General features: G+C 46.5%; 1 protein-coding gene across 4 annotated transcripts in view; it reads right to left on the bottom strand.

Moving 5' to 3' along the window:
* Window positions 1-45: 45 nt before the first annotated feature.
* The window catches only part of fbrsl1 (fibrosin-like 1), a 247,612-nt gene continuing 233,133 nt past the window's right edge, over window positions 46-14,524 (bottom strand). Inside the window, exons 8-19 of one of the 4 annotated variants that reach the window (XM_030792075.1) lie at window positions 14,193-14,425; window positions 12,176-12,336; window positions 7,981-8,031; window positions 7,550-7,645; window positions 6,449-6,520; window positions 6,095-6,124; window positions 5,895-5,966; window positions 5,349-5,481; window positions 4,477-4,554; window positions 3,214-3,297; window positions 2,137-2,410; window positions 46-1,918 (exon numbers count right to left, since the gene is read on the bottom strand). In XM_030792075.1, coding sequence (XP_030647935.1) covers window positions 601-1,918; window positions 2,137-2,410; window positions 3,214-3,297; window positions 4,477-4,554; window positions 5,349-5,481; window positions 5,895-5,966; window positions 6,095-6,124; window positions 6,449-6,520; window positions 7,550-7,645; window positions 7,981-8,031; window positions 12,176-12,336; window positions 14,193-14,425 — 2,602 coding nt within the window. In that variant the 3' untranslated portion in view covers window positions 46-600. Of the gene's footprint in view, window positions 1,919-2,136; window positions 2,411-3,213; window positions 3,298-4,470; window positions 4,555-5,348; window positions 5,482-5,894; window positions 5,967-6,094; window positions 6,125-6,448; window positions 6,521-7,549; window positions 7,646-7,980; window positions 8,032-11,717; window positions 11,993-12,175; window positions 12,337-14,192; window positions 14,426-14,524 lie in introns of all 4 variants that reach the window. The other 3 variants (XM_030792071.1, XM_030792072.1, XM_030792073.1) reach the window with 3 other exon arrangements.

Raw genomic sequence — 14,524 nt, 5'->3', positions numbered from 1 at the left:
ACCAAACTGGAATATTGTAATATGTATTTGTCTGCATATCTCAAAGGCAAAAACAAGCAGAGAGAACCTTTACCATATATATATATTTTTTTTACATTGTCAGCTCTGAAAATTTCCAGGTACCGCAGGGCTAATTAACTGTCAAGACAGCAAAATGAATCCGGTTTAATACCTTAGACATAAATAACATGTCTTGCAGTGAACTGGAATAAATATCAGGGAAAACATGACAAATGCAACAAAATGCAAATTCATAAAAATAATATCTATACATGAAAGAGGATAGGAAATGTACAAACTCATTTCATTAATCTCACTTTTCACATGGAAAATTAACAGGTATCCGATTATTAATATATTAATATCAAATTTCTTGTCGGTAACGAGCATTTCAAATTAGTTTTTTCTTTAACCAACGTTCCTCCTGTCTCACCAGGTCCATATAAAACAATAGCATGGCATGTGCTTTGTCAAACGTACAAATCTTTGTACAGCTATACAGTTTTGAACTTTCTCTTTAACAGTTGCTTTACTCTCTTGGGGAAAATAAGTGCATGTTGTCTATAGAAAGTCTTAACCAGTTTTTTGTTTGTCAGTCTGTTATCGGGCTTCCACTTCTTTCGGGTTGCGGGAAGGTGAGTAATCCCGGGGGTCTTGCGTGGTTAGTGGAGTAGTCCTTCGTGGAGAGCTGGGTCTGGTTACCCCTGAGGGCACGAGGGGTGGAGGTGCGCTTAGAGCAGCGGTTGGAGGCGTTCTGTTGAGGAGGCCGTTGTGTGCTGTGGAGGGGCTAAGGCGGGGGTATGGCATCCCGCCCAGGTGGGACATAAACGGGGGCATGTGTGGAAGGTGACCCTCCATGGGCGATTGGTGCAGCTGGTGCAGCCTCGCCCGATCCAGCTCCTCCCGAAGGTGGAGGCGTTCCCGCTCCTCCGCCTGCTGCCTCAGCCGTTCTTGCTCCCGTCGGACCTCCAGCATGTGCTCGTGATGGGCGTAGTCGTGCGGCTCACGGTCCCGGTAGCCGCGGTCTGGCTCATAGACCCCAGGGAACCGCTGGCTCTGCTCGGCTCGGAGCTGGAAGTCCATCCGTCGCTGTAGGTCCAAGTTACGGTACGCGTCCCGCAGAGGATCCCAGGAGAAGGCAGGGTGGGGGAGGCGTTCACGCCCAGCAGCGGCAGCAGCAGCTAGCGGGCTGACACCCATGAAGGGCGCCATACGGGCGCGTTCGAGGGCATTCAGGCTGCTCATTTGGTGCATGGCCGACATGGAGAGCGGCAGGGAATGCGCCATATGTACGCCGTGCAGCGGGCCGGGGGCTGGCAGCTCGCTGCAGCGCGGGGAAGGTGGCGGAGGCTGCTGGGTGGGCAGGGGGTTGTGTTGTCCTGAGGCTGGGACAGGAGGAGGGGGGATGGGGGCGGGGACCTGTGGCTGAGGGCCAGGCTCAGACCCAACGACCATCACCTCTTGATCCTCCTTGCGTTCCTCTTTGATTTTCATGTCGTGCTTCATTTTTAGTGCCGTATCGCCATTGGGCGAATCTTTCCTGTCGTTGTCTTTGATTGGTGGAGGTGGGGGAATACCCATCTTGAGGCCTGAGTCGATGATGCTGCTTTTGGAGTATGGAGATGGGGATCGGTGGATGGGCTTGCAGGAGTCCTCCGAAGAGCGTCGTTCCTGTACCTCCTTTCCAGGTGATCGACTCTCCTTCACCTTCATGTCACCTGATAGCGCTGCCTCCCGTTGGCGTTCCAGAAGTTCCTTTTCAGTTTCCCGCGGCCGGTCCGCACTGCCGCTGCGGTGTCGACCAGAGTCGCTGTTGGAGTTTTGACTGTTGGTGCGGATCAGACTGCTGATTTGGTAACTGACTGGCGCTGAGGCTGGGGATGATCTGTTTGAGTGACGGTTTCGGTCCTGGAAATCCCTGAAGGATTAAACGAAGCGAGTATTTGAGTCTTTTTACTTTCATAATATTTATGAAAGAGGCACCAATGAGACACTGCAGGAAAGGTGCTACAAAATTTTAAATACAGCTGTTTTGGTTAACTATAATTATTGATTCATCCAGTATTTCTTGTCCGTCAGCAAGAATAAACAAATGTGTTTATCAAAAGGATAACATTTCTTTCTTTCCACACAAACCTGTCTTTATCCTTCTCTTCCTTTCCGACAGATGAGTCCCGTTTCTCTCTCTCACGTTCTTTTTCTCGTTCTCTCTCCCTCTCTCGATCCCGATCACGATCACGATCGTGGCTGTTCGCAGAGCTGCTGCGCTCCACCTCAGTGGATTTGGGCCATTGTGGTGGGGTGGGGAATGAGGGCGGAGTGCGGTGTAATCTGTTCCAAGTGTCTTGATGGGGGCTGCTGAAACCGGGTTGACCAGGTATCTCTTTGGGTCCAAACACACTGTTGGAGCCTGTTAAAGAGAAGAATAAAAACAAACAAACAAAAAAAAAAAACACAAGACGATGACACAGTGAGTGCAACGTTCAGAGTAATCTGAGTCTGAGAGTCAGAGAGAGAGAAGGCGAAAGAGTGAAGAAAAAGAACATTTGTCTCCATCTGGAAGTCCTGCCAATAAAGCACTGTGCTTTTGAAGCTTTGCTGATACACAGCGAAGGGTCAGTACTTTCCGCCCAGTGTGGGTGGTGAAACAGGAGACCTCGCTCCTTAACAAAACTCCCCTGAGACTTCAGGAGTTGTTTTTACTGAGTGAGTGAGTGAATTACGTTCTCTCTCTCTCTCTCTCTCTGGAGCTGGAAAAGCTGGAGCTTCGATTGCACAACAATCGATTTTGCTAGAGGGAGTCCGATTTGGCTGGCAAGAGAAGGAGAGAGACAGTGAAAAAAGAGTGACGGAGAGCAAGCCAGTGAAAAAAAGAGGAAAAGAGCACTCCACAGCACACACACAGAGAGAGAGAGAGAGAGAGAGAGAGAGAGCACTGAAAGAAGCAATTAATCCATTAATAGCACACACTAAACAGGCTGGCGCTGAGTGAGATTTGGCCTTTGCTGATGTGAAGATTAGGAGCTCTGGCTACTAGGAGTTCTGTAATACCTCATTTTCTGCCCCTTTCCTAGAGCTGGTCTTTGGCATTCGTGGCTAAGCTAAGTGCCTGCCTTCCTCTCACTCTTTTTAGTTTCCTCCCTCTCACTGTGGTCTGAGGCTTAGTTGCTACACTGAGTCTAGCTGAGGGGGCAGGGAGGTCTGGGGGCTTACCGAGCGAAGGGTTGCCTAATCCTCCGAAGGCACTGGCTGAAAGGTTTCCGAGGCCGCCAAAGGTACTGGAGCGACTGAACGGATCTGTAAAATGCCAGAGAGCGATTAGCGAAGGGGCCACGGCACTATTCTGTGCTGGCTTTTCTCTTACGTGCCAGCTCTGGGTGTCATTTTGGGCTCTCGCAGCTCAGACGCTGACCCATTTTTTTTTTTTTAGAACGCTGACACTAAACTTATCCGTCTTTTGTTTTTTGCTCTCAGACGTCAGGGCCCTTATTCTTGGTTGGGGACTGGTGTTCCACCTGTTAGCTGTTGGCTCTACGAACAGGGGTTGAAGGGATTGCACATGGGCTTCTCTAGCAGATCTTGGTTAATTACAGAAGACTGGCCATCAAAACTGTGCACAGTGGAGAACTGATGCGGTTTAAAGGACAAAGCTGGCCAATCGGCCGTCGTGTTTCTGTGGGAAATAGGACATCCGTGGACAACACTCTGCCAACGCCTGCATGACCTAACTCACCTTATCAGGCATCACTAAGTCAGTTTGATTCCACAAGCTGCAAGTGACAGTAACACATAAGTAATCTAAAGGCACGTCACATGTTACATTTTTGGCGGATTGGGCTCTGGGCTTTTTTTTTTTATTATTTTGGATCTCTGTTATGAATCTCAGACGATTTTAACGCAAGTCCTGCAGGTGCTGTCTTGCTTTTAGAGATCAGGACTGGGATTCATATGGGAGCTTAATCTCAGAGATCAGCAGCACCAAACCAGCTCAATACCGATGAAAGAAAATGTGGTAGAATTCAACGCGCTCAATTATTTTCCACATCAGAAGAAGATACTCAGAGAGCCCACTGGAAGAGATCTGAAGGTAAATGGCTATATTGCCTTATCTCTTCAGCAGCGTGTGAAAACAAAAAGACCCTTACTTTTTATGGAGCATAGGGAACTGTGTTGGGACACCAAAGGTCAAACTGGCAGTCACCAGGCCATAAGCATCATCATACTGGACTAGTTACTCAACAACAACATAATACTCCTGTTTACAATGTTACGATTCAAACAGAACTTCAAGAAGCTGTCAAACCCAACATCAACGCCAACATCTGAGTGCAACTTTCAGTAAAACAGTCAAGATGTCTTCAAAATAATGGACACCATTCAGATCTCTGTTTGTGTATTTGTGCATGTTATTGGGAAAACAATGACAGACAGATTAGTAAGATAAATGTATGAAAACTTTGGGCTACTTACGCTTACCTGCCAAATGACTGGCTGACAGGAAGCCACTGTGGTGAGGGGAGGGGCCGTAAGGTGATCCTACTGGGTGGGCGGAGCCTGGAGGATGATGTACCACAAAGAAATCCATGTTTATTCACTTATCTGTTAGGAAACCTGCAACAAGGCACTCTAAACAAACACTATTAATGTATCAGCAGGGATAAGTGAGTGTCAGGCAAAACAGTCAAAGCTGTCGGGCTTCTGCTCTATAAACACAACGCTTCCATTCCTGCAGCAAAAGTTTCAGTTGTATACATGTATTTTTGGATTGAATGCAATAGAAAGTAATTTTTTTTTTTTTTTTTTAACAAGATTGACCTTGGCCATTTGATTTGACCTTGATATTAAATACAACATCAGAGAACAAATATGCAAATCTATTTTTGGGAAAATGTTTAAGGAAAGAGCCAGCCACAACAGTGTAACATAATTATACCTTAAAGGGCAAACACACTCCCATTGCCCTTCAACAACAAGTTCACTGTCAGTTAATGCATATAAACACATTCATAATCATGCCCGCAGTGCTCACGTCAGTCTAGACCAGCAATCAAGATAACATTCAAATGAACCTAATGCCTGCTAGCGACCAGAACAAATGCAAGAAGCTCATTTGAATTTTATAACCATTAAAACGACACTGAGCAAGTAACGGTTGTAATAACTGTAGCAGATGCGTTTACTCTCTGGAAGCTACGGCTTAATAGTGTCAGAATATTGTTTTTTATTTACACCGTTAGCTGCATGAAAATGAACCTTCGAAGTGCAAGTTATCTTGTTTCCCTCACAAGAAGGTAAGATCAGAGATGGTGTGATCTTTCGCCAGAAGAACCAAAGGTGAGAACACTGACCTGTGGAGGGGAACAGAGGTCGTGCCAGGTCGTGGGGGTAGGGGAAGCCTGGAAACACCCCTGGGCCAGGGGGGCGGCTGAAGAGGTCAAGTTTGCCATTCATGTCCAGTTTGTGAGGGTCCAACTGCATCTGCTGTGGACAAAGAGAGGTCCTGAATGAGGTCCGGGGTGTTTTGACATGAACTTTTGAGAGTGTGCATCTGTGTGTGGGTGCACTCAGTCAACCCAACCTCTGGTTCCTCAGATCAGTTCCTGGAAGACTAAAGCCCTGCTGGTTTTTACATCCACCAACCACCACTGACTGATGATGACACACGTTTCAGCCTCTAATTAAGAGGTGAAGGCAAAAACCAGCAAGATTTTGGGCCTGCTGAATGACTTTTTGGAAATCTGGCCATATGTTGGCAATTACCACACAAACTGATAAACAATACACACCACAACTTCATGTCCAGGTGTCATGTAAAGGGGAAAACTGGAGAAACACATCCAAAGACATCCGGCACCTTTTGTTTTTATTCCCCTTAAGACTCTGAGTTGTCTTACCTTCATCTTCTGTTGATGATGGTAGATTTGCCAGGCGATCTGGACATGCACCGCACACCATTTTCCAGGTTTCTGAAAGAGACATGAATGACATAAATACTAACATCGACACTAATAAACAAACGCTAAATAGCCGCTGGCATAAGGCCGTAGCTTTGTCCTAAAGGACAAGGACAAAACAAACAAAACTTGACTCTTACTCTCACGGCCGTCCTGAAGGGATCCGTTACCTGCCAACGGACAGAAAAATAAAGTCAGTCAGGGTGGGGGAGGGAACAAACAAAAAAGGCAATAAGTCAGTCACCCACGATGTCATGTGAACTGTCTGCACAAGGCAGAGGAGTGATTCAAGGGGAACTGGATCAATGCCAGTGATATACAAAACCATTATGAGAACCACAATACTCAGATCTCTTCTTAATGCTTTTCTCTATGTGATTTATATACAGTGATGTAGGTGTGCATATGAGAGAGGGAGAGAGAGCACAGTTTTGACTGACATTTGTTATTACAAATGGGAGTCTATCAGAAAGCTTTGATTGACAGTAGTTTACCCGTGGGTCCTTATGCAGGAGTGTGTGAGGCACTGCCCCTGGCCGTGCTGCTACATCAATGGGATTTGAGGCCTAGGGGAAGGACAGAAACTCATTTTAAACCAGAAAATAAAAGACCACACACACACACACACACACACACGAAGGTCACTTCCCTTGGTTATAAGAATTTGTCTTGTCCTATGTTTGCTACAGTTGAAGATCTGAACCCTTACACAGGGCATCCTCACCCCACAACAAATCAATGCTAGACAAAAGCCAACGAATCAATCCCACACATTCTACCAGAGTGCGTTAACCAGACATTTTAATCAATCCCAGAGCACAGCCCAAGCATGAGTGCTAAGCTGTCACCCCTCAGCAGCTAGAGCGAGAGCAGCTTGCTGGGCCTTGGAACTCTGAATGGATGAGCTAGTGGTGCGCTAACCATCTGGAGGCTAGTGACAAAAGGTCTAAATGGAAGCCCAAGGGGAATAAGTCCAGCGGATCTAGGCCAGCTTTGATTAGTGGATTACACTGGGGTCAGAGGCATTGGGTGACTGCCAGGTTCTGGTTGTTTCACTGCAGCCAGGAGGCTGCTTATCTCTCCCTCTCTGTGTAGAACCACCGAACGCTGAACGGCACGACTCTAAAGCTCCTTAAGGCTTACGGGGTTTGTTTGCATAGCCCATTATTGGAGAAAATGGTTATGGGAGATTTATTTGGTGGGCTATAGATTTGCGCGCAGCTGCTGCCTTCAACACTTTGGCTCTGAGTTTGTATGTGTGTGTGTGTGTGTGTACGTGGAGTGTCTGTGTGTATTCCCAACCACTGCTCCAAGACAACAAAACCTGAATGGAATGTTAAGGATGTGGGTATGGAAGAGTATGTTAGAGCAAGTGTACGCATGTTCTTTCGCGTCAGAGTAATGTGTGTGTGTGTGTGTGTGTGTGTGTGCAGGGTTTGTGTTCGTGTGTGTGTGCTTGTGCGTGAGTGATTGTATGTGATTGCATGCATGACTGTGCGTGTGAATGTGTTTGTGCGCATGTGCAGGGTGTGTGTTCGTGCGTGTGCGTGAGTGATTGTGTGTGTGTGCGTGTGTGTGCGTGCGCGTGTGCTGACCTTTGGTTGGAAGGCTCCCTGTAGAGAACTGAATGGTCCTGAATGAGGGAGAAGAGGGGGCATCCCAGGCATGGTGGGAGGATAGGAGGGGAAAAACTGGAAAAAAAAAAAAAAAAAAAAGAAAATTTCACATTTCAGTACTGTAATGCTGCCCCTCCCCCTCCCACAATTAAGATGAAAGAAATTGGGTCTGTAGTATAGAGACAGAGTGCTTTACACTTTAAAGACAGTGTTCTGTTTTGTTTTGGGTTTTTTTTAGCTTCATTACTTCTGTTTTTCAGGTCATGACATGTCCCTGTGTGTGTATTCTCCTCCTGAATTATGATTTACAGCAATGCCTCCAAACCTCACTACACCACCATACGCTGAGAAACAGACATTCAGTAAGGGTGACATAGCAAGGAATCAAGCCCGAAACGCCATGTACTTACGTTTGAGTGTCTCAAGAATGGATTGTCCAGTTTTGGGGCGTATTTGTCAAACTGGAAGGTAGAGAGAGAGAGAGAGAGAGAGAGAAAGAAGTGCGTTAGAAAAATGAATCAAAAGCGTCTGTGACAATAGCCAAGATGAAAAACACTCAAAACAAAGCAGGGAAGCAGTGGGATTACGCAGCCCAACCACAACCAGATGAACCTCCAGTCAATGCCACTTTTCATCAACAAGAGAAAAACAATTACAGTCAAACAAAAATCAGCCATCACTTCAAAGTCGGGCCCCTGGACCACAGCTGGCTGCTGCAAACCAGATCTCAGACAAGGCTGTTTAAATAAGCCCCGCGGGGGAGTTTCTCTTCCTATTAATCGAATATGGATGTTAAGGCCGATTTGCTTGTTATTTAAACAGATTACGACTGCACCACAAACAGATGAGCCGACAGGACAAAAGCCTCCACTCAGATGTTAGTGATGATCTGATTACGACAGCTCTGTTTATCTGTAAGTGACAGGCTATTTTGGCCAATGACATTCCAACATTTAACTGTGCATTTTACAAACAACATAAGAGTACCAGCCGTCCCCCTGGGTAACTGTGGAGTCTGAGTGGCGGCTTAGATGGGTGAGGGTCATTTTCAGGCTGTGTGGACATGCACGTGAATGGGAGGCAGCAGATACGGTCGGCCATTCTCGTTCATAAATCAATGTGCTAAGCCTGGTTTGTTCAAGCGACTCAATAACAAATTGGGAGCAAATCGTTTCAGAGAGGAGCAGTGAGAAATCGATCTCGTTCGCAGCTTTTAGGAGACGTTCTAAAGAGATGCAAATCAAATCAGTGTAGAGTCTGTCTTTTGATCGGGCGGCTGGAGGCAGGGCACACTGACCAGTCCCTGACCCTACTGTCAGAAATTACATAAAGTAAAAAACTTCTCTTTATTCTTAATAAACAAATCCGTTCATGTCTTTTAGACGTTACGCCATAGCTGAGGCAAACGGGGGAGGGGGGGGGGGGGGGGCAGGGGAGTTTATCATCTCACACACATATGGACTGAATAAGCTCCGCTTCCAGTTTAAGGAAGGCAGAGTCAGCCAGTGTTCTGTAACTAAATATTATGTGAGTGTGTGTGTGTGTGTGTGTGTGTGTGTATGGTCACTGAGGCCGTCTGAAAGGTACTGTGCACGTTAACTGACTAATCATGTTTGGATCAGAACAGGAAGTCTCAAACATCCTGCTGGCTTTGGTTTCGACACGCGGACCAGAGCCCACAGTTCTGGCTGTCCGTCCTGCTTAAGACAGAAAGGAGAGAAGAGGGAGAGAGGAGGTGTGTTTACTCCTCCAGAATGAATGGAGACTTTGTAGACAGCCACCTGTGCCAATACCTCTCTCTCCCATTCTTTTGGAATGCAGTAATTGCACCTGACTGTAACTTACTTTTCCTGACATTAACATATCAACCAGCTATGGGCCCATTCTGCCTGTCTGTTTTTGTTTTTTGCTTTTTTTTTTTTTATTTGAGAAATCTGTCTTGGTAAAGACTACTGAAATGAAGAAACACTTCTCCTTAGGAACTGTTTAACATTTCACACTGAGAGGACAACGCTGCACGTTTTATGACCCACCATAAAAAAAAAAGAAAAAAAAAAAAGAGTTAGTAATTTATGGCTCCTGTTGGAGTTTTGTTGTAAACAGCTTTGGCTAATTAAAGTTAGATATGTCATCTTTAAACAATTATGAATATTCTTTCAGAGGGAGACGGAGAGAGAACTCTGAATTGCCATTTGGAAAGCCAGCTGCTCCAGGGCACACCACAATAAACAAACAGGGAAGATTCATAATTTCATTAATTATAGCTATTAGCCCAAAGGCTGTCGCTACGTTAAGGCAAAGCTGCTGTGTGTGAAGTGTGACTGCAACTCTTTCACTCATTCAATACCTGTGTTTCATCCAACAAAACACACAGGCACGCACGCACACATACACGCACATACACACACACACACACATACGCACGCACATGCGCGCGCACACACACACACACACATACGCACGCACATGCGCGCACACACGAGCTCGCATGCGCACGCACACATACACGCACATACACACACACGCACACATACGCACGCACATGCGCGCACACATGAGCTCGCATGCGCACACGCACATACGGACAGAAAACCTAAAATGAAACACCCAAAATACAAACAAATATTTACTGGTCAGAAAAAATAAAACATTGGTTAAAAGAAAACAGTGTTGAGGGAAAGCAAAACAGTTCCCCGAGGTCTTGAGCATCTTGTATAGCCACATCACAAGTGTCTCGCCCAGTGACGACATTCTTATCAACAGCATGATTAGATTAAGGTAAACAACAAACAGCCTTCACTTCCAATAACTTCTCATACTTGCAGTGAAAGGAAGATTAATTATAGGAAACTTGTGAAGGCTTCCCAAACTGTCCAGAAAAAGGCCTGCACCGCTGGTGTCATGAACACACACCGTCTGATTTCAAAGTGCTTTCACCCCGAGTGAGGTCGCACGACCTCATGACCTCACGTCCCATCTTTACACTGACGCTGCCAATTCCTCATTGAGCCTGTTCTCACTGCGACCACTACGCGCTGAGGAACAGAACGACAGATGAAAGAAATTTGTTGAGCTCTATTTTTCCGAGGAAGAGAAGCTGCCAATGTTTTCAGGGAACACACGGAAGCAATCGGGCTTTATCAGAATGGCTGGAATGACATCATTCCTTTCATCCACCAATGAAATCGTGTTTTTTTTTTTTGTTTGTTTTTTTTTGTGCGAACCCACAGAACCACATCTGCTCATGTGCCTACTGTTTTTCTTATCAGCCAATCAAATCACAGCAAAAAACACATACACACAAAACACATACACACACCCCCCCCCAAAAAAAACCCCAAAGAAGAAACATATTGCAGTGGAAGCTCTGAGACACCTCCCTCACGGCTTCTGGCTTTGTAATCTGTGTCTGAGTCATTTGCATAGCGCTATTAAACATGGCAACAAGAATATAACGAGACCTTGAAATTACAGGGTTCCGTCTGACCAAAGAGCTGATTTGAGATGATTAGCTTTGAAGCGGCAGATTCCTGTGGGCTTGATGAGAATGAAATGCCGTTGCTTCCAGATTCCTTTGACGCACATGCGCCGCAGTCTCGGGAATGAATACCGTACCAGATATTTCTCCGAGCTCAAACGCGTCACTCTCATTCTACAGAGAGAAAACAAAAAAGAGGACTTCCCGGAACCGTGTAATTCTAAGGTCCCTTAAGGGAAAAGGTCTATGATATCTGTGGTCGGAGTAGGCTGCTACACTTCCTCTGGCTGAGCTGATGGTTACGCCGCTGTCGGGTTGTGGAATTTGCATATTCAAATATGGTCAACGCCCAATCCCAAAATCACTATGGGAACCTGTAGGTGGGGTCTGGTTGTGAGCAGTTGAGTAATGAAAGTTAGACTGGGTTTCGGTTTGGCACACGTCTGACCACACATAGGTGGGCTGTGCTCTGGTGTTGGAGAGGTGGCCTGTATGCACTCCAGGCCTCAATAATCAACTGGATGTGGTTACTACAAAAGGGGGAGGAGCATATCAATTTTAGGGGGTGGGGGTGGGGGGGGCAAAGGAGAGGCATTTTGAGGGTGGGGCGGTGTTTTGTTGTTTGTTTGTTTGGTTTTTTATTGTTTTGTTTTTATTACTTATCCTCACATTTCTGCCTGGGGTACGCACCATGGGAGGTGCAGTGGGCGGAGCAATGATGGCGGCGGGGGGCAAGCCGGTGGGGAAGGGCGTGAAGGTGTGCTGGTGCGTGTGTTGGTGCTGGTGCATGTGCTGGTGTTGGTGAAATTCGGCCCTCAGGAGCGACACGGGGCCCAGCGGAGACGACGAGGAGGAAGAGGAGGAAGAGGAGGAAGGCCCTCGGCCTCGCTCCGCGCTCTGAACCAAGAAACGGCTGTTCAGCTCCTGTCTCAGCACGTCATGCTCTGTAAGAAAGGAGAGCAGGAAAAAGAAAAAGAAAAAAAAAAAAAAAAAAAAAAAAGGAGGGAGGAAGGGGGCGGGGCAAAGGAGGAAAAGGAAGGGGGGGAAAAAAAAGACACAAGAAAAGGCGCAGGGGCCCTGTCAGTCTAAACAACATCGCTTCGAAAAGGAAGAGAAAAAATAGTCACCTGGCATTCTCTGTTTCTCCAGCTCAAGCTGTGAGGGTTTTCTACGTGAGGGCTCATTGGTGGAGGTAAGAGAGTTGCCTGTGACAATGTACCAATCAGAATCCCCGAATGAGGCTGGCAATACATGATTGGTTGGTTGAATGATATCAACAGGCTGGTATCTGAAGACAAGAAAGAACCAGGAGTCACCTCAGCAGAAAACACAAGCACAGACTCTCTCCCTGTCCCGTGTTTTAAAAATATAGATTTACAAGTCCTCTCTTATCTCTGCTTATAAATACAGAACACTTTGTCTTATATGCTTATTATCATAAAGATAAGAGCGATAAAAACTTTATCAAGAGATAGTCCTCACTATCACTAGCTCTAACACTGACCATAAGTTGCACAACGGAACGTGAACAAGATGAACCTGGTTGTGTTTGAACTTTGAATTCAGATGGTGGCGGACAAACGCGTTATACCTGCAGAATCGTGTTCTTACTTAAACGTCGGAGACCTTACTCTGCGTGCGGTGTTGTTTCGTGGCGGGCCGCTGTCATGCTGTCATGCAAAGTTTGACGATCTACTTTCTGCCTCGTCAGAAGTGTGTAGCAATCAGTCGTCACTTGGAATTAAATCTTGCAAATGACAGTGATCTAATCGTAAAACGAGGTACACTTGCATACACACCTGTTTGCCTTATCTGTGGGTTTACTGCGTTTTTTGATGTTTCGGTCCGAGATTTGCTGTGGATACATACATGGGAACCCAGAATTGCTTTCAGGCTCCATGTAAGTCAAACAGAAAACCTCCGTTGTGCAACTTTACAAGCTGGAAGGTTGTTGTCAAAGTGTGATTACTTCCTTCAGTGTGATAGAGAACAGTGATAAGCAGTGTTTGTGGTTGCTAATGATACTTTTGTTCTACACCACAGCTGACTGACGTACTTCAGAAATGAACAAAAAATATTCGATGGCACGCTGCCAGCCTTTTCAACCGGCGAACGCCATTGGCCGCTCCTGAGCAGCAGGTTTATCTGCATTTACTCCATATGTCAGGACGTTCTGATGTGTAATGACGGGACTCAGAAGGACTTACCGTGCTGCTAGGAACCAGGGGAACAGACACTATTGATGAAGCCACTGGTCAATAGTTGTCTGATGGTTGTCATGGGAAGCTGCTTTCAGTTTGCAGGTCACAGTGATGTCAGATACATGACATTAGGAGACGGCAGCAGTGGTATTAACGGTGTGATAGACAGTATGGGACTAAAGGAGGTGACACTCTCTCTACACTGTTCCATGAGATTTTGGACAGAAATGTGGAGCTGTTGCACCATCGTGTTTAATCTCTTGAGCGGTTTATACTGAAGAGCAGTGACGGACTCCTTAAGGGAAATCGTGTGAAACAAATGTAATCAAGTTTAAGCTTGAACTAAAATAACACTACAGCGCGGGCCTTTTCCGGCTGGAATGCCGAACGCCGCGGCCCAATTCCAAAGCGGAACAGAGCGTCGAAGAATAACATCGCTGACAAGTCTACTCCTCACTTTTAGTTTGTTTTCTGAAAGGATTAACGAGCCTCGTCACCCGTCAGGTTTCGCTTTCTGTTTTTACATCTGCGCCTCTCAGGCATGTTAAGATTTCCCTCCAAGCCAAGATAACTAAAGCTCAAAATCAGACACGCCTATCGCAACAGTCGCTTTTACTGGAGAAATTTCATTCCTAAGAAAACATTAAGCTATCGTATGCGCCCGCTGCAGAGCGGGTGTTTAGCAGTGAATAGAGCAGAGAGCTTTCCAGCAGCCCGTGGGATGGCCGGAGGTTTTAAAGGCCGACCCAGGGTTACCCACGGGCTTTCAGCTTCACTCCGGGAGACTTCAGACTTTTAAGTGAAAGCTAGGACTAGGGACCTCACGTTAGGTTTTCATCACTATGTGCTCTCGGAAATTTCACTCACCTAAAACACCAAGCAAACAGCTAACGAGGCGTGAGGGTTTGCGGGTGTCGGGGGCATGTTGGAGAAGTGCTCTTACCTGGGTAAGGGTTGCCAGCTGGATGCCCGGGCACCACCAGGCTGTTGGTGGGCAGGGTGGGAGGTGGCGGTAGGGTGGCAGGGGCAGCGAACATGGCCGGGTGGCGGTGAGGAGCGGCGCGGAGGGAGTAGTGAGAGGTAGAGAGTGGGAGTGGAGGAGTCGATGAAGGGAGACCACTGAGATGGGGGGTCGGGGGGAGGTGGTGTTTGGCTGCAAGACTGGCGCTGCTGCCGCTGTGAGAAGAAAAGAAAGAAAGAAAGAAAGAAAGAAAGAAAGAAAAAAATTCAGGAAAAAAGAGGATTCATTAAAGGATGGTAGCAGTAAACACAGAG

This window comes from Chanos chanos, chromosome 14 (genome assembly GCF_902362185.1).
Source record: "Chanos chanos chromosome 14, fChaCha1.1, whole genome shotgun sequence".
NCBI lineage: Eukaryota > Metazoa > Chordata > Actinopteri > Gonorynchiformes > Chanidae > Chanos > Chanos chanos.
This window is presented reverse-complemented; position numbering and strand designations above follow the sequence as displayed.